The 26082-nt window shown below is 39.7% G+C and overlaps 1 protein-coding gene across 1 annotated transcript in view; it reads left to right on the top strand.

Moving 5' to 3' along the window:
* Positions 1-963: 963 nt before the first annotated feature.
* The window catches only part of TDRD3 (tudor domain containing 3), a 61338-nt gene continuing 36219 nt past the window's right edge, over positions 964-26082 (top strand). Inside the window, exons 1-7 of the mRNA XM_026705325.2 lie at positions 964-1043; positions 12277-12361; positions 16968-17033; positions 20253-20413; positions 23699-23840; positions 25424-25495; positions 25800-25949. Of these exons, the coding sequence (XP_026561110.2) occupies positions 997-1043; positions 12277-12361; positions 16968-17033; positions 20253-20413; positions 23699-23840; positions 25424-25495; positions 25800-25949 (723 nt within the window). The 5' untranslated portion in view covers positions 964-996. The remainder of the gene's footprint in view (positions 1044-12276; positions 12362-16967; positions 17034-20252; positions 20414-23698; positions 23841-25423; positions 25496-25799; positions 25950-26082) is intronic.

Here is a 26082-nt window from a genome sequence, read left to right as displayed (position 1 = left end):
TATTTGCTTTGCTTATGAACGGAGCCATCTGGATAGTTGGCTTCCTCTTTCATTAAGCTCTTTATCTCTTCAAGTGCTGGCCTCTGCTGTGGGATATTAAGAAAGACTGAGGGATGCTTTCTGCCTCTTAAAATATGTTTCTGCATTTCTCCTTTGGGGAAATATAATATTCTTTTTTTTTTAATATTAAAATGTTTAATATTTTAATATTTCATTCAGGGAGTGGCGCTTCCCACAGCACTTAATCGATCTGTATTTTCAAGAGTGTATAATGGTGATTTGTGCGCGCTTTTTATCAAGTGGTGACTTGGGAGCAGTCTTTTGTTCATCCTCCTGGGGGTAAAAGGCAAGGCAGAAAATAGACAAAGACAAAAAGGGGGTTAAAACAAAAAATCCTGCATGCCTCAAATAGTGGAAAAAAGCAACCAGAACCACGAAAAAAAGAGGATGATTTCAAGTTTTTTTCCCCTTCGGACCCAGATTCTGGTTCTGCTTGCTTTTTCCACTATTTGCGGGGTCCGCAGGAAAAAAAAAAACCACCCTTCAAATCAATCTTTATTTCGTGGTTCTGGTTGCTTTTCCCTCCACTTATTTGCTACAGGCAGGATTCTCTCTGCACGCTCTTCGTTGCTCCCAAGACAGGCGCCGTTCCGCCAGGATCCGCTAGGGGCACCCGCGCTCCAGGACCGCCCGCCGGAAGAGAAGACTCGAAGACTCTCTCTCTCTCTCTCTCTTTCGCTAGGTTCCCGGGCGGAAGCTGGAAAAAAAAGGGAGGCGGTGCGTGCGCACAGGATGGCGTCCGGTGCCTCGGACTTCCGGCAGCCTGAGCGAATCCGAGGGGGCAGGGTCTCTCTCTCCCTCTCCCCCCTCCACTCTTTTTTTTTTTATAAATAACTTGGGCGGAGGAGAAGAAACGCTTTCGGGATTGACCCTCTGCGGCCACCGTGCCTCGGTTTCCCTGCGCGGGGAGGGGGGGGGGGAGAGAGCGGCGGCGCCATGGCTGACGCGGCGGTAGCCGCCGCGACCCTCTCCGAGTCCGGCTGGTAAGTTTCCTGGGGCCGGTGGGTCTCCGTGCCCGGCTGGAGGAGGCTGCCTGGCGGATGGCTCGCTTTCCAGACGGCCGGTGTCCTGGCTCCGTGGCCGTGAGGGCCGCTTCTCGCTGGGAGCAGTGGGGGGGGCGGGTGGCTGCGGGAGGTCAGCGAAGCTAAGCAGGGTCGGCCCTGGCTCGTCCCTGGATGGGGGACCACCCCTAAAAGCCGCCTTTCTGGCCGAGGCTGCTTCGTCTTTTTATACCCACATCACGCACAAACTCCAAACAATGTGGTGTGTTTCTGGGCCGTTCCTGGTTTCTCCCATAGCTGCATCCCAGAAAGCCTTCCAGTAAACATGGGTTGCAGCCTGGGGCTGGGATGGGAGACCACGGGGAGATGCAGGGGGAAAATTTATTTTAAAAGGATACTTGGAAGAGGAAGGCAGGAGGGGATAATAAAATATAATGCCAGAGATGAATGTTAATGTGGGTTGCACCCTTTCCAGTTGTGTTGCATTTTAATATGACATACAATATAATAGAGCCAAATGCATGTTAATGTGGGTTGCACTCTTTCAAATTGTGTTACATTTTATAGAATGTAATATACTAGAGCCAAATACACATTAATGTGTGTTGCACATTTCCAGGTGTTGCATTTGATATAATATACTATAGCCAAATGCACATTAATGTGGGTTGTGCTGTTTCAAACACTGTTGCATTTTATAATATATATTAATATAATATACTAGAGCCAAATGCATGTTAATTTGGGTTGCGCTCTTTCAAATTGTGTTGCATTTTATAATATATACTATTAATACACTAGAGCCAAATGCATGTTCATGTGTGTTGCACTCTTTCAGGTTGTGTTGTGTTTTATATAACGTACGAGGCAAATGCTTGTTAATGTGTTTTGTGTTTTATATAACATACCTGTACTAGATCCCATGCATGTTAATGTGGGTTGCACCCTTTCAGTTGTGTTTTCTATAATATGAGTCAAATGCACATTACACCCTTTCAGGTTGTATTGCGTTTTATGTCATATAATATAATAGAGCCAAATGCATGTTGATGTGTGTGTTGCACCCTTTTCCATTTGTGTTGTGTTTTCAATTTCAGAGCCCGGCACTACACTTTTTAAACAATGTTTTAAACATTAGCCTCCTTTTCCAAATGGCTTGTGATTTACTGGTGAGGATTTGCGATAATGGAGCCAAACGAGGCCCTGATGCACCAGGCCTGCATCCAACCTCTGGGACTCACCAAATTGCTAAAAGCTTTCGGAACGTACTTAAACAGTTACGTAAACTGAAAGCTTTCAACCAAATGCAACTTTTTCATGGGATGGCAAAGAAGGGAGTGGCCATCCTAGGAAAAGTGACATATATTTCAGTGATGGAGAAAACACATTTATTGGCTTGGGGGGGCATCTTTGAAAACCCATTTATATTGCATCCGGGGGGCTCGGATGGGAGACCATGGGGAGATGCCAGCCGAATTTATAAAAAGAAAAAGGATTCTTTGAAGAAGGTGGGATGGTATAATCAAATATAATACCAGAGTCAAATGCAGGTTAATATAGGTTGCACACTTTCCAGTTGTCTTATAATATACTAGAGTTATCGTCAAGCAACCAACGCACTGATTGTATGTGTGTGTGTGTGTAAAGTATATAGTAGACATCTCTTTTTGATATCTGAGACCCTTTAAAAAAAACCTGCCAGAACTAATGCTCGCACTATAACTGTTTTATAAACTTTTAAAAGTCAAAACCTTTCACAAAATTTAACTCTGGTGTACCTAACTTTGAAGCCTGGTATATATATATATTTAATTGTAAAAAATAGATATGTGGTTCTATGTTTTCGCTGACGAACTTGAAATCTTCACAATGGTTTTGATTTTCGTTGCCATCAGTGTTGCCAAAATCAGAAACTCTTCAGTTTTTATTGGCTTCGGGGCATTTATAAGTATTAAATTTTGCAGAGTGGTTTCATTTCATTTTTCTACTTTTGAGGCAGACTTGGTTAAACCCTTCCTCATACACACAGTGAACCTGCTCAGTTTTGCAAAGTAGCTATGAATGGGTAATATGTCAGAAAAAACTGTTTAGCTTTTCTGATTTAAACATCCTCCTCAGAAACACATTAGTGAAATTACAGTAGATTACAGATTAACATAGTTAGAAGGGACCTTGTAGGCCTTCTATTCCAACCCTTGCCCAAGTGGACCCTATACCATTTCTGACAGATGGCAGTCCAGTCTCTTCTTGAAAGCTCCCACAATGAAGGCAACTTCAGTTCCATTGGTTGATTGTTCTTATGACAGGAAAGTTCTTATTTCTAGGTTGAATCTGTCCTTGTTCAGTTTCCATCCATTATTCCTTGCCTGGCCTTCAGGTGCTTTGGAAAACAGGTTGACCCCTTCCTCCTCTCTGTGGCAGGCCCTCAAATATTGGAAGACTGCTATCATGTCACCATGGTCTTTCTCTTCACTAGACTAGCCAGGCCCAGTTCCTATAACCGTTCTTCATATGTTTTAGCCTCCAGTCCCCTAATCATCCTGGTTGCTCTTCTCTGCACTCTTTCTAGAGTCTCAACATCTTTTTTATAGTGTGGTGACCAAGGATGCAGTATTTGTGGTGTGTTTTTGCTAAGGTTTTATAGAGTGGTACTAATGCCTGACTAGATATCAATAGATATTAGTATCCTCCATTTATAACTGCTTATATTTTTATGCAGAACTTTAAATCAAGCATTGTAACTCCATTTAACGTAGCGTTTTCTGTTATAGCCAAAAAGCTGTCATTATTATATAAAATGTATGTGTGTGTGTGTGTGTGTATGTATATATATATATATATATATATATATATACATATACATATACATACATACATACATACATACATATATATATATATATATATATATACGGATCCACATACAAATACCCGCGAGAACCTCAGAAAACATATATATATATACATATACACATATACACATATACACATATACACATATACACATATACACACATATATATTATCCATAAATGGCTCAGAAATTTTAGAAATATTTTTGTTTAAACAATCTATAGCTCTAATACTGGAACTAATTTTCAACCGTCTTCTTGGATTAAGAAAGAAGATTATTTTTTTAAAAAAAAATATTTATTCCACTGGGTGCAACTCTTTGTTGCATGCCTTTGTACTCTTTTAGCTATAGTTCTTGTGGTTTCTATATCTTTGCAATTTATCAGGCATGGCATAACTTTAAGTGAATGTTGATTTAAATGGCATCCACACAACGCCACAATAATATGTTATTTGGACAATTTATGGCTGGACTTAATGCTCACCCATTGATGATTCTGATTAGATGTACTTTAATTAGTTTTGTTTTTGATGTGGTCTTGATTGTAGATTACTTTGATTGGGAACTACTGTTTGAAATACCTTTCTGTGTGAAATCGCTGTAATTTTACTCTTTGTAACTTTTCTGGGCTTCATACAGACTCCAATCCTTTCTTGTAGGAAAGGGTCCAGATGTGCTTTATGGATAAGAGTTAATAAGTAGTAGCATTAGGTAGTAGTTTCAGAAAGGCAGCAGTTCAGTGGTTCGAATCCCTAGCACCGCGTAACGGAGTGAGCTCCCATTACTAGTCCCAGCTTCTGCCAACCTAGCAGTTCGAAAACATGTAAAAATGCAAGTAAAAAAATAGGGACCACTTTGGTGGGAAGGTAACAGCGTTCCGTGTGCCTTTGGGGTTTAGTCATGCCGGCCACATGACCACGGAGACATATTCGGACAGCGCTGGCTCTTTGGCTTTGAAATAGAGATGAGCACCACCCCCTACACCAGAAACGACTAGCACGCATGTGCGGGGGAACCTTTACTTTTACCTTAGTGGTTTCAGAATATTAATAGCTGGCTGATTGCGGAGTATAAATCCCTTCCATTCCTCACCAGCGAAACGTCTTAAAGAAAAAAAAAAAATAACACAAAGTTCCAGCAGCCTTTAAAATGGAAGCACCTTGGGGACAACCATGACCTGGATGAATGAGAACCTCGACAGACATTATGTGCAACCATCTTTCATAGCAATGGATTAAAACGTAATCCGTTTGATCAGGAGTATACTAATTGGTGAGAATGAAGGTGGAGCTGGTGTTAAGGGTTCTGCCACATTTGACTAGAGTTTTGTTATCTATAAAATTTAAAAACTTGACCCAGAATTACATTTATTGAATCTTTTGGGGCAGAGTCCATTTCAGGACTTCTCAGAACTTTGGACAGCATCCATCAGGAGACACTAAAGTAGTCCTCGACTTATGACCACGATTGAGCCCCCAAAATTTCTGTTGCTAAGCGAGACATAAAAATGAATTTCCCCCATTTTGCGACCTTGCTTTCTGTAGTTGTTAAATGGATCAGTTAGTAACCTGATCGTTAAATGAATTAATCCCGTTGACTTTGCTTGTTGGAAGCTCAGATAACATGACCCCAGGACACTTACAACCGTCATAAATACGAGTCAGTGGCCCAGCGTTTGAGTTTTGATCACATGATAGTGGGGAATTCCTCCATAGTGGTAAATGTAAGAAATGGTCATAAGTTTTTTCAGTGCCGTCGTAACTTCGAATGATCACTAAACAAGCTGGACTACCTGTCCTATTATGTTCTTGTATCCTGACATCGAGAACATGAAGTTCTAATTTCCCCATCCTTACGACGTTCGAGGCATCTGTAAACCCAGCCAGAAACTATCTATTAGATCAAGATTCTGCTTAGAGGTTTTAGAGGACAAGTAGAAATCATTGCGTTTTATTAAAGATTGGACAATCACAGCAATTTCTGTACAATAGAGGGAACACTATTGCCAGCACTACTCCGATGCACACCCATGCACCTCTGTGTAAGCGTGCCTATGAATTTAAGACGCTTAAGAGTGTTTAACTGGTTTATTTGCTCAATGCAAGGATGAACAGAACTATCGGGTTGAATTAAGAAAAAGTAAAGTTAGAGCAAAGTTTGGCACTTTTTGGCAGCCCGTTCCAAATGATACAGGTGCTCCTTGACTTACGAGCCACAAGTGACCCCAGAACTTCTGTAGCCAAGCAAGACAGTGGTTGAGCCAACTTTGTTCCATTTGATGAGCTTTCTTACCGCCATTGTTCAGTGAATCCCCCACAGTTAAGTTAGTAACATGGTTGTTAAGTGAATCGGGTTTTCCCCGTGGGCTTTGTGGGTTAGAAGGTCACAAAAGTGGATCACATAACCTTGGGACAGTGCAACACAAGTCATAAACACGAGTCGGTTGCCAAGTGTCTGAATTTTAATCATGTGACCATGGGGATGGAACAACGGTCATCAGTGTGAAAAATGGTGATAAGCCACTTGTTTCAGTGCCATTGTGATTTTGAACGGTCACAACGAGTTGTAAGTTGGGGACTATCTATAGAGAGTACCTGGCTAAGTAGTATAAATAAATGCTTCTCTGGACAAGGTGAAGAAATAGAAGTCTTACTTATCTCCTTGGTGTTTCTTTTTTGATTCCTGCACGGGCCAAGAATAGAGTTGGGAATGTGGGATCCATGACTCTCTCGGAGCGTGGTTATTTTCTTGCAGACGTTTCATCACCAAACTAGGTAACAACATCAGCGCTAGAAGGGAGTTGGGGGGGAAATTGGGAATATTAGAAACATTGCGATGTCGTTCTTCTTTAGTGGTCACTTTATATCAATATTATTGAATATATGTAACTCATGGTTCAACTGTAGCCGTGTTGGCGAACCTATGGCACGCCTGCTGGAGTGCCATTTCTGCCAGCACGTGAGGTCGCCCGGGACAGATCTACTGCGCATGCGCAGGGGGGGACGTGCGGGGGAGATGCGTGCACATGATCCACACTATTACAGGATTATTATTTATTTACTATTATCCCACCTTCATTTTTATAAATAAGGCAACAAACACGCCTGATATTTCTTCCTCTTATTTTATGCACAACAACAACCCTGTGAGGTGAATTGGGCTGAGAGAATGCGATTGGCCCAAAGTCACCAAGATTGCTTTCCCGCCTAAGGTAGGCCTCGAATTCACAGTCTCCTGCTTTCTAGCCTGGTTGCCTTAACCATAAAGTTATTATATCGCTATGGTCTTGCAAAATAAAAGTACAAAATTGCTTTTTTATTTAGCCACGTGATTCTTCTTAGCGACCCTAGAATTAGATTTTACTCCTTTTTTTTCAGTAGTCTTATAAGGATGCCTCCATTTCTTCTAAAGATATGGATCCGACTATAGATTTAAATGTGTAGTGTGATTTGTCTGATCATGCAGTAAAGTGAACTCTATTGCTATTAATTTATTTTTTTAAAGGTCCAATTTAAAACTTGACTTTTTTTTAAATATGCCATCCAGTTTTTTGATAAATGGAAGCTAGATTTAAAACTTGAGGCGAGGGGAGGTTGGTAACAACTATGGAGTTAGGCACTTTAGTATAAAAATGTCAGGTCTGGATTGAAAACCCTTGGATGATCATTAGATGGCAACAGTAATACTAACATTTTAACTTTTTGCTGCCATCTCTAGTATTTTGCAGCTCACATACAGTAGTCTTTTGTACAGTTTTTTTTTTTAAAGAAAAGTTAATTATAGCTAAATAAGGTAATTGCCGTTTTTTCTTTACATTTATAATTTAGCTTGATAGAAGCCTCATTAAGATATTGAAACCTTGAACACTATTTTATGGGCCCATTAAAACTATTGCTTTACTGTAGAAAATGTTTTTTGTTCCTTTTGAGTGTCCTTCACAGATACCATCGTAACAGTGAATGCCAAGCAAAAAAAACAGCAAACTGTAATGTAATTAAAGTTCTCTGTCTGAATCCCTGAAGTGGTGAAAATGTTAGCTTTGAGGATTACTGTATTTCTAATCTGGCAATACATTGGTTTGGATTTTGTGTTCTTTGAAACTGTCTTATTCCATATAGGATACGATTTATCCAAAGCAAACAAAATTTGGTTACTGCATTTACTTGATACTCTGAGCTCTGGTCTTAACTTGGCATGAATACTGGTACTTTCTTATGTCTAGTGTAATGAAGGGAAAGACTAATGATAGCAGTCTTCGAATAACCAAGGAGATGCCAGAAAGAAGAAGGGATCAATCGATTTTCCAGACCTGCAGAAGGCAGGACAAGTAGCAATGGATGGAAACTAATAAAGAAGAAAAGCAGCCTAGAAACTAAGGATCAATTTCTTGACAGTCAGAACAAGTGGAATGACTTGCTTCCAGAAATTGTGGGTGCTCCAACACTGGAGGTTTTTAAGAAGAGACTGGACAACCATTTACCTGAAACGGTAGTTAGGCTGTTGGTTTGAACGCCGAGCTTGGCAATTTGGTTGTTAATGTTTCATCACCATTCGAGGAGACATTGTCTGCATTTTGAGTTGTGCTTCTCTGCCAGAACTGTTGTGGTCCACTAGCGGCTTGTGGAGATAGTAGCAGAGTTGGACAGTGGGGAGGACTCGGACGAGGGTCCTGTGTCTGATTCAGAGATGGGGCCAGGGCCATCTGGGAGTTATGTGCTGACTCCGGAGCCTCCAGAATCTGACAGCAGCAAGGCAGAGGAACAAGGGGAGCCTGTTCCCAGTGAGCGTATGCACAGAGCTGCCAAAAGGCAAGAACAGTTAAGACAAAAGGGGCGACTCAGGAGTAAGGCTTGGAGGTGATTGGCCCCTCCCAAAAGACATAAAGGAGGAGCAAAGGGACAGGAACCTTTGCAGGAAGCAATTTTGTTCGCTCTGTTCAGATTAAACCTTGAAGCTCTGTGTGGACTTTGTACTCCATTTGGCTTCTTACACTTAATTTGGCACTGTAGTTGCTGGCAGCAATTCAAGAGATAAAGGTGGGTGCTTATGTCGAGAGACTGTTTGAGACTCATTACGGGCTGGGAATGAACATAATTCCCAGTATTAAAATAAAAGGAGAGTTGCTTGGACTAAGCGTGTGCTTAATTACGGTCTCAGGAAGCCTTGGTCAGAACAAGCTCTTTGTTCGGATATTTCTGAGTCCTAAGATATTTCTGAGTCAACAAACAACATTCAGACCAATTTGCATCTCATAAAAAGATAACTAAAGACCTTTGTTCTGACAGACGAGCACAACTCAAGCACACATGTCTCCTCGAATGGTGACAAAGAGTTTGCAACCAAACTGCCAAGCTTGGAGCTCAAACCAACAGCCTAAGCATTTATCTAAAATGATATAGGATTTCTTGCTTGAGTAGGTTGGGCTAGAAAACTTGCAAGATCTCTTCCAACTCTATTATTCTGACCTTTGTTTCCGTTGTCCTTTTTAATTTTATAGATTTCTCCCTCTTTCAACCTTTTTTACTTTATTCTTAATAAGGAAAAGAGCTTGTCTTAATTTCTCCCACCCTTGAGAGCACTCTGTGGTTATATTCCATAGAAGTGGGTAGAAGTAACCAAACATGCTCAGCCCTAATTCAAATTTGGTAACTTATACCAAACCTGTTTCCTGTGTAATCTTCTCTTTGTGATGATGTGTGATAGTTTTCTAGTTTCCAATTACGAACACTTAGATAAAATACATTTTCATGTTTACACTCAGCTTTTCTGCATGTTGTTGCTTTTTTAAAAAAAACTGACCACTCTCTTAGCTTTTAAACTGTTCCAGCTTAAATTATATGCCATGCAATATGCTATTTATATGTCTGGAAACTTAATTTGAAGCTTATTATATTTTCCCAGTACTGCTTGTCCTCATCTGGAGTTGAACAAATTGGCCAATGTCATTATTCCTGTTGGAGCTATTACTGTTTTTCAGCTTTTACTAACATAGCTGTATGCTATACAAAACATATTAATGAAGTACCTCTTGTATTACAACAGCTCAGCATTGTTGGCCCTTAACAATTGTATAAATCTAACAGTACTGGCTTTACCGTTAAGAGTCTGGATGAATTGCCGACTACAACAGTTGTTTCTGATTTAAAGCTGCATCTCATCTGTCATCTGCTCTAAATTTAAATCAGTAAATTTAAATTTAAATCAAATTTAAATGGAAACTGTGTGAGAGCAAAGAATATACCCAGTGGTTAAAAATGGAGCATTTATTCTTGGATCTCACGAGAGCCAGTTTGGAATGGTGGTTGAGCCTACTGGCTTCGAAACAAGGAGACTCTGAGTTCTAGTCTTAACTTGGCAGGAAAGCTAGCTGGATGACTTTGGGCCAGTCACCAGGAGACAGTGAGTTCTAGTCTTACCTTAGGCATGAAAACCGATTGGGTGTCTTTGTGCTAGTTATTCTCAGAGAGATTAGTAAATAAACTATCTTCCCTTTTCATTCAGGCTTTGAGGTAAATTCATTTTCTGCCTTCCTATTAATGATTGACATATTCCATGGCTAAGATAAGAAGTCTAGTGTTAACTTTAATCTAACTCTGTAACTCATTCACCCGCTTTCTCCTTTCTGCGATTAATTGCCAATAACTGGTACAATCTTCAGGGAATAGAACAAATTGATCCAGTTTAAAACTTTGGATCTCAGCACCCAACATTACTATCCCTGGATCAGTTGGGAGACCAACAGGAAGTGGAAAGCCACTCCTGAAGCTACAAAAGAAAACGGTTTAGTTTTGTCCTGTTTCAGGAATTGAAGGCTTTTTTTAACCTTTGAGATCTGCGTCCCCCACTCCATAACAATGGTGCTTTATTTTGAAATGTTTACCACAATAGTCTTAGGATAGGTTTAGATCCTCACTTCTCAAATATCGGTGCACCTTAAGCAGGCTGCATATATAACAGTCCCTCTGCTTATTTTCCTCACAGCAACCCTGCGAGGTAGGTTAGGCTTAGCATCCCTTCAGCTATACCTAAGGGGAAAAAAATTCGTCGTCTCTAAGCACACTTAACCTGTGCATCAAAGTGACTTCATGTGACCTTGTTCAGAGTATTGCAGGGTAAGTTCAGCACCAGAAAATTAAACACACATGGCTGAGGCTTCATTTAACTTCTTTATAAACATATAAAGTAAATTTTACAATACCAGTTGTAGATTTCTCCAACATGGAGCAAACTCAAACAGAAGCAGACATGTTACAGGTTCAGACTCAGACTCAGAGTTCAACATAGCTTCAGAACTTCAGAGCTTAATATAGAGCCACGCCTAGGCTACTTCTAGTTTCAGTTTCCAAACAGCCCTCAATGGCTGACTTAGTTGCTGTGCCTATTCATTGGCTGACTTTGTTACCAAGCTCTGTTCCAGTTCATGAATATACTCTGACACTAAGCCCCGCCAAATAACATTGGTTTGGTCATCCATTCTGTCAGTTTAATGTACATCACTTTTATGAGCATAAAACTATATGTATTTGACACCCAAACATTGTCCTATTGATCCGTTCAATTGTTGAGCTTTTCTATATCTAAATGATAAGGTCAGAAGCAATGGAGCAAATATTCCAAATATTTTTATGCCGTATCGATTAGCCTTTGCAGAACTGTATATTTTCCACATCATTAAAAGTGACTGTTTTGAGTGGTACAGTGGCCTAGAGGTGGGGCTCTCACTTCCCAAATCAAGAGGCTGTGTGTTTGATCCTAGGTAGAGGCAGATATTTTTCTCTCTGGGCCCAATGAGAATATATCTGCTGAAAAAAAAAACCTCCACATTGGCGATAGGCAGGGCATCCGGCCAGTAAATGCTCAGCTCCATTCAGTTGCTCAGACTCTACCTCGGAAGGGATTATGGGGTTGTTAAAGGAAGATGATTAAAAGTGACTATTTTCCTATTAAGTGCAAGTCATCCATGTTGTATAGGGTTGTATCTGCAACTTCATTGCAATGGTGTTGCTATTCTTGAACTATAATCATATATTTAAAAAACCCCAAATCTATCATTTCAAAAGCTAATAATTACTAAAGTTATAAAAACTGTATATACACAGTTCTTTAAAAAAAAAATCGGGAGTTTCAGTATTCATAACATACTGGTATCTTATGGAACACAGAGTTGTGTTAAAAAGAGGCTCTTTGGGAAGTGCTAAGAACTTTGCATCCGACAATTTCTGCTCTCCATTGTCTATTGAATGATTGTTATCTAATGTACATCTCTGATTACAACAGCATTTTGCAATTACTGGATTGTTATTAGTCTGAATTTCTAATAAACTTAGCTGAAGTTTTTTTTTTCCCCCTTCCTTTAAATAGGTACCTGTCAGATGAAGGGATCGACGCTTGCACAAACTCATCTGAAAGAGTCAACATCAACGATATTATCCTGATCGCACTTAATGTAGGTACAATTTGCGAACTGTTAAAATGTATACTTACTTTTGGTCATCTGTTAGTTAGATTTTTAAATATACCAATTAGCTCCAGAAATGAAAATGTTCCAGGCTGGTTATTTTATTTTTCCTTTGACAAATATTTATTAGCCCTCTGTTTTATGTTATTCAAATTTACACCAGTCATGTATTGTATATAAAGCTATATTAAGTGAAAAAAATATATTTTTAAAGAGGGAGGAAATCATTAGAATAGAGCTGGAAGGGACCTTGGAGGTCTTCTAGTCTAGCCCCCTCCTCAAGCAGGGGACCCTATACCATTTTAGACAAGTGACTGTCCAGTCTCTTATTAAAAACCGGAATGAAGGAGGATAGGAAGGGAGCATTAAGGAAGAGGACAACAGGAAGGAAGGGAAGGGAAGGGAAGGGAAGGGAGGAAGGAAGGAAGGAAGGAAGAAAGAAAAGAAGGAAGGAAACACAGCCCAAATCTTATTTCTATTTAGAATTTCTTTAGAAGTACATACTGAAATTTTGCATGGTGTTGGGAAAGGATAAAGGCCTAAGTATATGTCAGTGTGCTTCATATTCCTCCTGTGTTTAATAGGATGCAAATAATAGTCAATTAGATTGCAGGGTGGGTTTCTAGATTAGAGATTGCAGTTTGTCTAGAATGTCAGTAATACGGTAAATCTGGTTATACTTTAGTTTTACTTGAATTAGCAAATGACATGGAAAGGAGAAAAGTAGAAACATTTTTGTAATTTCTGTGAATTTAAGAGAAACAGAAGTATGTAAGAGAGCATTATAAAGATCTTTTGGAGTGAATTTTATTGATACATAGAAGTGAAAGTGGGTGTGTTAATTATAATTAATCCATTCTTATACCGAAGTGGCAGAGGAATGAATATTTGTTTAAAAGCACAGGTGGTTTGATTGCTTATGAAGAATACAGGAATTACAAGGATGATGAGAGAATGTGAAACAGAGTATTTTTGACAGTGTCAGAAGTGGGGAAAAATAGACTACAAAGGCATAGAGAGAAACTTATTTTTTAATGAAAATAAAAGCCTAACCTAAAATAGAATTATTGCAAGAAGAGAAAGTATAAGTTCCTGTTTGAAAAAAAGTGACAAGATAAATTTCCAAATGGAAAGTGTTTAAAACATACAATGATAGGAAAACTGTTGGAACATAGTAAAATAACCCATGATAGGTATGAAATAAACAAAATGTTAAAAAGTTATGATATTACCGAGCACATCTAAATTATATTAAAGTAACCAAAATATCTTTATAATCTCCAAGGCATGTCACAACTTTTGGGCACCCCTAATGTTTGGAAATTGAAAGTTGAAAAATTTAACACCCTCTAATTAATTGAGTATGTAAGTAAAAACTGAAGTTTTCTTGGTAAAACAACAGGGCCTACCTTATATATTTTCTACTTTTATGTTACTAGCTGTTGCACATCCCGAGTATTGTGTTACTTATACTTTCTGAATGTTTTTCTTAAAAAAAAAATGTTTAGCACTAAAACCTACAGAAGAAAACTAAAATGAACTAAAAAGAAAATAACAAAAAAGGTTTGAATTTTTTAAAAATCAGCTATATACTCATTATAATTTTCTGTTCAGCATGATGCTTACATGGTTGAAAGTGATCTGTTAGGAACAAAGAATAATTCATTAAATATTGACCAAGTTTGAATCCATTTCTCCTTCGTCATTGAGTTTTTCAAAGCTCTTCATTGTCAACTTTTCATCTGGAAGGATTTCCTAAACTCTTAAAAAGCACGCATCTTATGAAAAATGTGTTTTTAATTGGTCACTGGTTTGCAGTAACAAATTTGCAGCTAACGGGACAAACTGAACCTATTTCTGATGTTGCGTTGATTTATACATCTTTAGAAATAAGGCAGTAAACCATGGCCGCTTTGGTTTACAGATTCAAATTTGATCTGTTAAGTTTAGCTGAAGATTTATTTTCATGTTCTTTTTTATTATAATGAGAGTTCCTTCAATACTTCTTTTGCCCATTTTTGAAGGGCACAGAGGAAATATCCATTATTCAAAGCATATTTTCATCCAGAGACCCTTAAAACCTTCAAAATTGTTTACTGTCTTGTTTTGACCAAAGGCAAGGCGAAATGAGGCAGATATATATTTATTAACTTGCTTGTCACTATGTGGAAAATTAAAAGAGGAGAAGAACGGTATCCTAAGATCCTTTCAAGTCCTTCAGTATTATTATTATTCCTCAATTCAGAATTATCTGAGATGTTCTGTCCAATAGGTTTCTCCCTCATTTCTTGCTGACCATCTCGCCTTGTTCTTTCTAAAATGTTCTCCCAGTTCATGACAGGATAAGTTTTCTTTGCAGTGGATTTGCTTCCTTCTAATACTGAAATTAGAAGATGTTAAAAAAGATGTTGAGACTCCAGAAAAAGTGCAAAGAAGAACAAGCAAAATGATTAGGGGACTGGAGACTAAGGCATATGAAGAACGGTTACAGGAACTGGGCTTGGCTAGTCTAGTGAAGAGAAGGACCAGGGAAGACATGATGGAAGTCTTCCAATATTTGAGGGCCTGCCACAGAGAGGAAGGAGTCAAGCTATTTTCCAAGGCACCCAGAGGCCAGACAAGGAATAATGGATGGAAACTGATCAAGGAGGGATTAAACCTGGAAATAAGGAGAAACTTTCTGACAGAACAATCAAGCCATGGAATAGAAGTTTTCTGTCAGGAGTTGTGGCTGCTTCATCACTGGAGGCTTTCAAGAAGAGACTGGACTGCCATCTGTCAGAAATGGTGTAAAGTCTCCTGCTTGGACGGGGGGTTGGAGTAGATGACCTACCAGGTCCCTTCTAACTCTTAAGTTCCTGCTTCATGAGGTTACAAAGATCTTGGTTTATCTGCCAGCTTATTGCAGGTGCTGATTTGGGCTGAAGAGACAATGATTGGACCCAGGTTCCCTTAGCTGGCTTCCATACTCATGGGTCTCCGAGTCCCCAACCTTATATACAGATAAGATAGTCTTCAACTTACCACTGGTTGTTCAGTGAATGTCTGAAATGATGACAGATGCCACTTACAAGCTGGTTTTGAAGTTCAAGCATCTGCCCTAGCATGGTGACATGGCAGCATTATGGACGTTCACCAGCTGGCCACACACGCATGGCCATTTGTGGCACCCTGCAGTTAATGTGACCACGAATTATGGTGTTGTTGTTTTTTTACTCAAAACCAGCTTTTCCTTATGGCTCCCTACAAAAAAAATGCCCTATAGCGAACCAGAGGTTCACTTTTTCAGTCACCATCTTTGCTTTGCAATTGCCGTGTTCGCTTACGAAAGGTAGTAACAATGACTTATAGCTGTAATTGTGTGGTTCAGTTACGATCACAACTCAATCAGAGTAGGTCCCGGAAGGGACCTTGGAGGTCTTCTAGTCCAACCCCCTGCTCAAGCAGGAGACCCTGTACCATTCCAGATAAGTGACTGTCCAGTCTCTTCTCAAAAACCTCCAGTGATGGAGCACCTATAACTTCTGGTGGCAAGCTGTTCCACTGGTTAATTGTCCTCCCTGTCAGGAAATTCCTCCTTAGTTCTAGGTTGCTTCTCTCCTTGATTAGTTTCCATCCGTTGTTTCTTGTCCTGCCCTCTGGTGCTTTGGAAAATTAAATTGACCCCCCTCCTCTTGGTGGCAGCCCCTCAAATACTGGATTACCAGTATGTTCTCTGAGACAATGAACCAAATAGAAAGGACTAGAACAGGGGTGTCAAACTTAATTTCCTTGAGGGCCGCATCAGAGTTCAGTTTGACGTCGGCGGGACCGGTGGGCATAGCCGTGATGGCCGTGGCCAGCTCGACATCACTCGTGTTGGGGGCACCTGTGGTGGCCCGAGCGCTCTGCCAGTGAAAACGGGCTCCCATGCTCCGTTTTTGGCAACAATGGCCTCCTGCAACCCTTTGCCAGTAAAAACGGAGCTCGGGAGGGCCACTTGTGGCCCTCCCGAGCTCCATTTTCACTGGCAGAGGCACCGGGGGCAAGTTCTTCACCGTTTCCAGGGCAGCCCTGCAGGCCACATTTAAACACCCCGCGGGCCGGATCTGCCCCCCGCCCCCGGCCTTGAGTTTGACACCCCTGCACTAGAACATTCATTGTCTTTTTTTTTTTTATAGTCCACAATGAATCTTAATGGAAATAGTGAGGTAGGTGGGTAAGTAAGAACCAGCAATTAAACTGCAACCCCACATGACTTGTTATAAAATTAGAACAAGTGTCTCCTAATTCTGATGATTTGCTTGATATTAATGGTAAACACCGTTCAAACTTATTAACAAAAGTAGAAAACCTGAGGCAAAAACTATTTGCTTTTGGTAGCTCCTCCACTCATCAGGCGCTTACAAAGTTGCATTTTAATTTTTGAAGAGTGCCTTAAGTTGCAAAAAAAAAGAGAAAAAAGAAAAATACTGCTTATAAAAATCCTAAACCTACATTGATTGCTGTGACCTCTGGTCAGATCATCCTTATTGCAAATGTTGAAACTCTTTTTGATTCCTTATCTCTGCCTTTGAAAAGCAACACTAACCTTTAATATTGTTTTCAACTTTAGACAGACTTGAGAGCCATTGGCAAGAAATTTCTCCCCAGTGACATCAATGGCGGAAAAGTAGAAAAGGTAAAAAATAATAATAATAATTTAAAAATCCTCGTTCTGTCTTTAGTAAGCTTGTGCAAAAGGTCAAAAAGTTTCTTTTGTTTGTGTTTGTGTATGTGCTTTATTTATTATAAGGCATCCTCGTTCTATCTTTAGTAAGCTTGTGCAAAAAAAGTCAGAAAAAAAGTGTGTGTGTGTGTGTGTGCGTGCTTTATTTCTTATAAATGGCTGCTGTTTTTCTCCAAAGAACAAATGTTGTAAAAGAGCAAATCTAGAAATTCTCCATGGACTGTAAAAACATGCTTCAGCCACAAGATGGCTGTATTTCATTAAACTTGAAGAAAATAACATTAACCACGCTCCGTGACAGTTTTTCTCTTTTTTATTGTAGAGTTAAAAAAATATAGTTCAGACATGATCATTGTTGATTTTTTTCCGAAGTTGTCCTGGTTGATTTTTCAACACTTGTATTTGAATAGGTTGTACCAATTTAAAGCTAAAACCAGGAAAACACTATTTTTTCCCCCTCCTGATTAAATATTGTTGGATTACTTTGGACATTCTAAGTTAGAAAGTTGGATGTTTTCTGCAAAGATCTTTTAAAAACCTTAGTGTCTTAGCTTGAAATGTGGGTACCTGGTGGGGTTTTTTCTTCTTCTTCTTGTTGCATTATACTGAAGGTAAGATCTAAGGTTTTTTTCACTCTAAGTATTAAGATGATTTTTCCTCCCCCCTGGATATAGTATTTTTGTTTTGTTTTTTGTTTTCCCAAATTTTGTTCTGTTGTACTTTACTAATTTATTTGATTCTTTTTGTTAGTTTTTATTGTTTTTTTTTTAATTTTAATTTTTTGTTTTAAATATGATTTTACATTGTGTAAGCCGCCTGGACTCACCGTGGGCGAATAGGTGGCAATATAAATTAAATAAATAAATTTGCAGAAATAATTTAAGAGTCCAGCCTATCTAACATGAAAAAGCTTCTTTAAGCATATCTTCATACGAAGGTAATCTGTATGGGTATATAGGTAGTCCTTGACTTACAACCACAATTGAGCTTAAAATTTCTGTTTTTAAGCGAGACATTTGTTAAATGGGTCCTGCCCCATTTTATGACACATTGCCACCGTTGTTGAGTGAATCATTGCAGTTGTTAAGAACATGGTTGTTAAGTGAATCCCATTGACGTTGCTTGTTGGAAGGTCACAAAAGGGGATCACATGACTCTGGGACATTGCAACTGTCATAAGTACATGCCAGTTGCCAAGCATCTGAATTTTGATCATGATTATGGGGATACTGCAATGGTTGTAAGTGTGAAAAACGGTCATAAGTCACTTTTTTCAGTGCTGTTGTAACATTGAACGGTCACTAAATGAACTACTGTAAGTTGAGGACTACTTGTAATCAATCTATCTATCTATCTATCTACCTACCTACCTACCTATATGCGAAATACCACTCATGCATCATCACAAAATCTCCAGAACCGTAAAGCCTACAAACTTGAAATTTGGCATGTATGTCCCTCTTGGTTTCCAGGTGCTCACTAAGAAAGGATTTTTCAAACTGACCATTGGAGCATTAGTATTTCCTATATTATTATTATTAACATGCTCTGATGCTAAGGAGTTCTACTCCCCCTCCCCACCTGAAAAAAAATCTGCTCCAAATGCAAAACACAAGCAGAGGAGAGGAGTTTCAGTTTCAGTTTTTGTTTCACAGCACCAAGCAGCTTTAGTACAGAACTGTTGAGTTAAGCCACGCCCAGGCTCCTTGCTGTCTCCTTGCTCACATAGCAGATATACTGTTAAAGTTACCAAACAGCCCTCAACTCTCTCACACACTGATAGGATGCTAGTCAGATGAATACTGATCCTACTGCTGGTAGGCAGATACAGACACCCCCCTCCATTTTCCTTCCCCAAAACTAAGCCTGACCACATAGTTTCGTAGCAAAGCACGGTTATTGAACTAGTATATGTTTGCTGAGCATGTTCTTCAGATTACTATAGAAAGCACCTTCAAAGTCTCTTTGCTTGCACCATACAGGGGGATGCTGGCATTTGAAAGCATAAGCAAAAACCAGAATCGCCAGGCATTCACAAATAATTGGGCATTTAAAAAAAAAACCTCTCACTTAAGCATCAAGAGAGAAATTCAGTGACACTTTTCCTTGGTATATATATTAAAGTGACTAAACTCAGCATGAAAAACTTTCCTGAAGTGATAATATCGTACACAGTTTGGCAGTTTTTTTCACAGGGATATTTCTGTATCTCCTAGATTATAACCCTGTCTTGGGTTTCGGTGACTATAGAGGCACGAAGCAGAGGTGATAACTTCTGGCTAAAATGATTCACCAATGGAGAAGTGTTAAAGATTCCAATTAGTTAACCCAAGAATAGCTGGATACAAGCTCACACTGCTCAGTTATAAATGATGGGCTACTTTTTATCTCTAATAAGTCATAATGCCAGAGTTTTAAGGTTAGGTAGCAGATCTTGCTCATAAAATAACTTAAATGCATTACTTGAAATATATGAAAATCCTAACTTTGTAATTACGGTAGCCATAATATTGTAGGGGATGCCCAGGCGGAGCCAGAGGGAGGGATCAAGCATGTCATCAGCCTTGAATCTTTTCATACCCACAAGGGATCTAAGTCCAGCCCACTTTGAATTCATTTGACTCTTATCTACCACCTATTTGCTTTGATTGTTAGTAGTTCAGATTCTTGCTGAGAGCACAAGCTTGCAATAAAGCTTTATATTCTTTTAAACTGCCTGGACATTCCTAATTTTCCTGCGCTCGACAATGGTACCCTTAGTAGCTGTGGAAGCGCCATTTCAGCAACAAAATGAAACAAAAAGTTGGGAATGAGTTAAAAGCATTTTTCCCCATGCCTGTTTGGAGTATCAGTCCAACATTTTTTACATACCTGTGTGTTTCCCCAAAATAAGACCCTGTCTTATATTCTTTTTGCCACCAAAACGCATCAGGTTTTATTTTCGGGGGGGATGTTGTCCACTGAATCACCTCACTTGCACCCCCATCTCCTTTTCAGAGTCAGAGGCCTTCAGGAACTTCTGCACCTTGGAGTGGGTGGAGTCTTAATTAGGGCTTATTTTAGGCTTATATTAACCACATGTGTAAAAATCAAGCTAGGACTTATTTTTGGAGTAGGTCATATTTTCGGAGAAACACGGTAGTTATTTTTTTTCCCCCTTTGTCATCACAGCTAGAAGGCCCCTGTGTTCTGCAGATTCAAAAAATCCGCAATGTAGCTGCGCCGAAGGACAATGAAGAATCTTCGGTGGCTCCCAGAATGCTGCGTTTGCAGATGACCGATGGGCACACAAGCTGCACGGCGATAGAATATACTTACATGTCAAAAATAAGGTAAACAAAGCTTATGTGAACTTTATGATGACACTTGCAACTTTTAACACATCACATCTGTCCAGTGCTGAAGAGTTACTTCTAAGAAACAGTTACTTGTCAACGAGATTTTGTATTTTTTAAAAAAGGCAAAGATCTGGGTTCCAAATTAAGATGAAACATTTTATAAGATGACACAGTGGTTAGAATGCAGTGCTGCGGGCTAACTCCTCACTCCAGGAGTTCGATTCTGAGTGGCTCAAGATTCATTTTCCGTCCTTCCGAGGTGGGTGAAATGAAGACCCAGATTGTTGGGGGCAAGAGGCTGACTCTGTAAACAGCTTAGAGAAGGCTGTAAAGTACTGTGAAGTGGTATATAAGTCTAAGTGCTATTGCTATTTCTGTGTGGAGTATACTGCCAGTAGCAAAAGCAATAAGATTTATATAGTGCTTTACAGAGCTTCACAGCAGTTTACAGAATTTGCCTCTTGCCCTCAACAATCTGGGTCCTCATTTTACCCACTCCGGAAGGACGGAAGGCTGAGTAAATCTTGAGCCTGGTGAGATTCGAACTGCTAAATTGCGGTCAGCAGAAGTAGCCTAGAGTACTGCATTCTAATCATTGTGCCACCGCAGCCAAGCCTGACTACTTATGAAAGTTGAATTAGGTGCAAATTTATAATAATTAAAGTTTCTCCTTCAGGTTTCTTGGATAGCTTGGTATGCTTTTATGGTACCCATTGTGCCACGGTGGCGCAGTGGTTAGAGTGCAGTACTACAGGCTATTTCTGCTGCCTGCCCGGCTGCCTGCAATTTGGCAGTTCAAATCTCACCAGGCTCAAGGTTGACTCAGCCTTCTGTCCTTCCGAGATCAGTAAAATGAGGACCCAGATTGTTGGGAGCAAGAGGCTGACTCTGTATATCACTTAGAGAGGGCTGTAAAGCACTGTAAAGCGGTATATAAGTCTTAAGTGCTATTCCTATCTCATTAGTAGGCTAGAATTTGGATCACAGAGAGAAAAAAAACAATGGCCAGATTTCATTGACCCATTGGTCTGAATGAGCTGCAGTTCATTACTGATGGGCTATCAATTTTCACTAAAGGCTGTCCAAGGGAAGTAGTATTACTAATATTTAATTCGGCTGCTTTTGAACAAATGATTTTCCACACCTTTATTCATAAGCTATTTTTAGGTAAAAGTAGCGACAGTTGCTGCAAGAGGCAAGTTGGTAATCTGTAGTTTTACTACTGATAAAATTACAGTTCACATGTCAAGGAGGAATTTGCACACTTTCCAATTTAATTTTACCGATGCTGTGAAAACACTATTAACATATTACACACATAGATGAAATGGTTATTTTTTTTAAAAGATGGCTCACAAGATTCCAACTCTACTGGGCTTAAAAGAAAAGCTAAAATATTCCTATTCATTTTACAAAAAAAAAGCCATGTGTTTATTTTTTCCCGTTGTGGGCTACATCAGGGATTGCATAATAATTTCAAGGACTTGAATTTTCCCAGGCTTGCTAATAATAGCAGAAAAATAGGTGGGCCTACAAGAATTTGCTCTGATAAAATTACATCTATAAATTTCTGAGTAGTTTAAATTAGATTTGGGCAAACGGAAAGATCCAGGTTCTACTTTTGAGATAAAGTCGAGTTTTAACCTAAATTTCTTACAGATACAGTGCGGTTTTTTTGGACTGCACCAGTTTCAGACTATCTGTCAATCAGTCGGAGCTGGAAGGGACCGTTGAGGTCTTCTAGTCCAACTCTGAAGTATTTCAGACAAGTGACTGTCCAGTCTCTTCTTAAAAACCTCCAGTGATGAAGCACCCTCAACCTCTGATAGCAAGCTGTTCCATTGGTTAATTGTTCTGACTGTTAGGAAGTTCCTCCTTAAACCCCAGGTTGCTTCTCTCCTTGATTAGTTTCCATCCATTGTTTCTTGTCTTGCCTTCTGGTGCTTTGGAAAATAAGTTGACCCGCTAGATCCTGGAAGAAGGCAGTTCCAAATCCATTCATTAGAGTTGCCAAGAAAATTCTTTAGGGCTTTGATCTTGAAGAATAGTCAATTTTATTTTTCTGAAGAATTTTGCTGCAATCTTCTGTCTTTTGGATTGTGGCTACGGATGCTGTTCTTCTGTTCCCATAAATCAGCTTCATTCTTGCCCAAGTTGCCGTCACCTCAGCCAGATCTTTTTGAAGTTATTGAGATCTGATTTCCTCCAATATTCTGTCCGTTTGATGGATATGCTTGGCGGCCGAAAATGATAGATGTTTTTAGATCTTGTGGCTTGAAATGGTTGTTGTTGGGTTTTTTTGGTTTCCCCGCTTTGACAATAAACAATGGATACACTCAATGGCAATTGTACAGCAAGCCATGCTTTCAAAGATCGCTGTCAGAAAAAGGACACAGATGGATTTTGACACTTCCCGGATAAAGTGATGATGTGATGGCCCACATCTTTTCCATGATTTTCTTGGTAATCTTGTAAAAGGCAGATGAGTTATGTTGTGGTTTGCCAGCAACCTGTGCAGACGGCAGCGGAATCAGACAGTGGGGAAGAACGGGGACCAGTCAGAGAGTCTAGAGAAGACTCGGACGAGGGTCCTGCACCCGATGCAGAGATGGGGCCAGGACCATCTGGGAGTGGGGTGCTGCCTTCAGAGCCTGGCAGCAGCGAGGCAGAGGACCCAAGGGAGCCTGTTCCCAGTGCGCGTGTGCGCAGAGCTGCTAGAAGGCAAGAGCAGCAGAAACAAAAGGGGCGACTCGGCTGGCAGGTGATTGCCCCTCCCATAAGGTATAAAAGTCAGGCCAAGATGATGAAACCTTTGCAGGAAGCAAAGTAGTTCGATCGGTTCAGAGTCATTCCTGAAGCTCTTTGTACTAGTTCATTTGATACTTCTATTTTTGGCAGCACTTCACAGAACTGAAAGGTGTGTGCTTATCTTGGGGAACTATTTGAGATTAATTCTGGCTGAGAATGAAAACAATTCCTAGCGTTGCAATAAAATAGGTCTTGTTTTTAAAATAAGTTTGTGCCTGGTTACGGTTTACGAAGCCTGGGTCAGAACAAGTTATTTGCTTGCAGACAGGGTGTGTTATTTTTACCGAATCATTAAAACAATGCAGTATGGTTTTCACCATGTTGGTCACAGCCAGGAGTCGAACTAAGAGAACGTGCATAAAATTATTGGGATCGTCTCACTTGAGTTGAATTAGAGCAACGTCATTTGAATAACTCCATCTCGTCCTAACACTTGCATTCTACTTATGTTTTTTTTGTTTTTCAATGTAGTCTGAACACACCGCCTGGAACAAAAATTAAGCTGCTGGGAGTCGTGGAAGTGAAAAATGGCTTTCTTCTTCTGGACGACAGCAACACGGTGGTTCTTGGGGGTGAAGTGGAACATCTGATAGAAAAATGGGAGTTGCAAAGGGTGAGGTAACACGATGCCTTTTCCCATCTTAAGCCAAATGTTAAACCTCCAGCTGGCTTGTTGGAGACATTTAAGGATGATGGTATTTTTGGGTTGTTTTGCCCAATTCACTCAACAACCGTGTTGCTAACTTAACTGCAGTGATTAACTTAACCGCTGCGGCAAGACAAGTCGTAAAATAGGGCAAAACTCACTTAACAACTGTCTCACTTGGCAGCAGAAATTTTTGGCTCAATTTTGGTCATAGGTTGAGGACCCACTGTAGTTACTTATTGGATAGTCTTGAACTGTCAGAGCCTCAGTAGAAAGCGCAGAACATACGAAATGCTTTTAATGGCTTAAAGGACTTGAGTGAACATACAAGGTGTCGAATGAGTGAACCAAAAAGGCAGAAATGCTATTTATCTTGAAAAATGTATTAAACAACATTTGTGCATTAGTTTTGCACTGTTATTTTTCTCCCTGAACTGTGGGCCTTTCTGGTCACAATAAGCCAGATTGCATTCAATTCTCCTTTTATCAGGCAGCCTACCAAGTTATTTTCCTCGCCAGTGGAAGCATTTGAGCAAATCAGGAAGAAAAGTTGAGCTTTGCCTATGAACTTGCTTTTGAAGTACATAACTAGCCAGAAACCAGGGACAAATTCTGATTTCAGACCCTAGATTGCTCAAGGAAATAACAGAGTTCATCCCCAAAAGATAGACCTTTTCCTGCCTATTGGGTTTTTCGTGCTTGTAGGAGAAATCAGATTATAAAGAAACACGTCCTACTTGTAAACAAAACATAAATAAAAAAAAAATACCGGGAAGGAAGATACACAGTGATGTCTGAACTATTAAGCTCTAATCTCCACTGATAGGACAATATTGTGCAAAGTATGAAACAGATATCCAGCTTTTTGTAGCCTTTCCATAGCAAATCTGGATTATGCCTTTGTTTTTAAGTTAAAACTGTCTGCATGTCCATCCATCTATCCATGAAACTCTGTCTGTCTGTCTATCTAAACATATCTATCATGTATCTAACCATATCTGTCTGTCTGTCTGTCTAATAGCCATCCATCCATTTACATATCCATCCATGTATCTAACTGGTTGTCTGTTTATCTGTCCATCCATCCATCCATCCATCCATCCATCCATCCATCCATCCATCCATTTGTGTATCTAACCATCCATCGATTATCTATCTGTCCATATCTATCTATCTATCCATCCATCCATCCATCCATCCATCCATCCATCTATCCATCCATCCATCTATCCATCCCTTCTTTCTACTTATTTTCTTAGGGATAAGGGCAGTCAGCCATGCCATTAAACTCCATCATGAACTAAACAGTCATTTTGTTTTCTTAGGTGTTTGTGTTTTCAGTTATTCCAACCCTTCTCTGTTTTTAAAGACAGCATGGAAAAGAGAAGAGATTCTGGATAGAATCTACAGAACATCCAAAGCTTTCAAGCAGCGAAAAGCTTTCGGGCAACTGCTTTAAATGATGTGTTGTCAGTAATTTACACGCTGCTATCAGCGTTTCCCACCACTTTCCTTCCTTATCAGTTAATGAAAACTGCTTAATTTTTCAGAGTTTATCGAAGCACAACCGAAGCAACATAGGAACAGAAGGAGGGCCTCCTCCCTTTCTCCCTTTTGGACAGGTATGATAAGCTTTCTGGTCTGAGACATCTTCATTGCCTTCTTTACACTCTGTTGTCATGTATTTGCAATATCTCTTCGCATTTGAAAGATGTAGTCCTTTGTGAAAAATAACTTCTTTATCATTTCAACAGTTTTTTTTTTAAATCATTGGAATATATATATATTTTTGGGGGAAGTTGACATTTAAAAGCATGTAATATTTAGAAGTGCCTTGCTCAATAAATACATTGAAGCAGGACAAGAGAATATTGGTAGCTGTAGGCTTGTTTTATCTCTTGCTTAAATGCGCTTTTGTGCCGCCAGAGATGCGTATCTCAGCTTCAAGTGGACAGCAAGGAATTGGACCGCCGAAAAACCCTGCAGGTGACCAACGTGGCCAAACCGATGGGCGACAATGATGAATTTGAAAAACAGCGGACGGCTGCTATTGCTGAAGTTGCGAAAAGCAAGGAGGTGAGAATGAATGCCTCTTGTCTTTTTGTTTTGAAACAATACAGGTACTGTGTTTCCCCCGAAAATACGACCTACTCAGAAGGTAAGTCCTAGCTTGATTTTTACACGTGCACCAAATATAAGCCCTACCCCC

The sequence above is a fragment of the Pseudonaja textilis genome, chromosome 8 (genome assembly GCF_049901715.1).
Source record: "Pseudonaja textilis isolate UNSWEBS1 chromosome 8, rPseTex1.2, whole genome shotgun sequence".
In the NCBI taxonomy this organism is placed as follows: Eukaryota; Metazoa; Chordata; class Lepidosauria; order Squamata; family Elapidae; genus Pseudonaja; species Pseudonaja textilis.
This window is presented reverse-complemented; position numbering and strand designations above follow the sequence as displayed.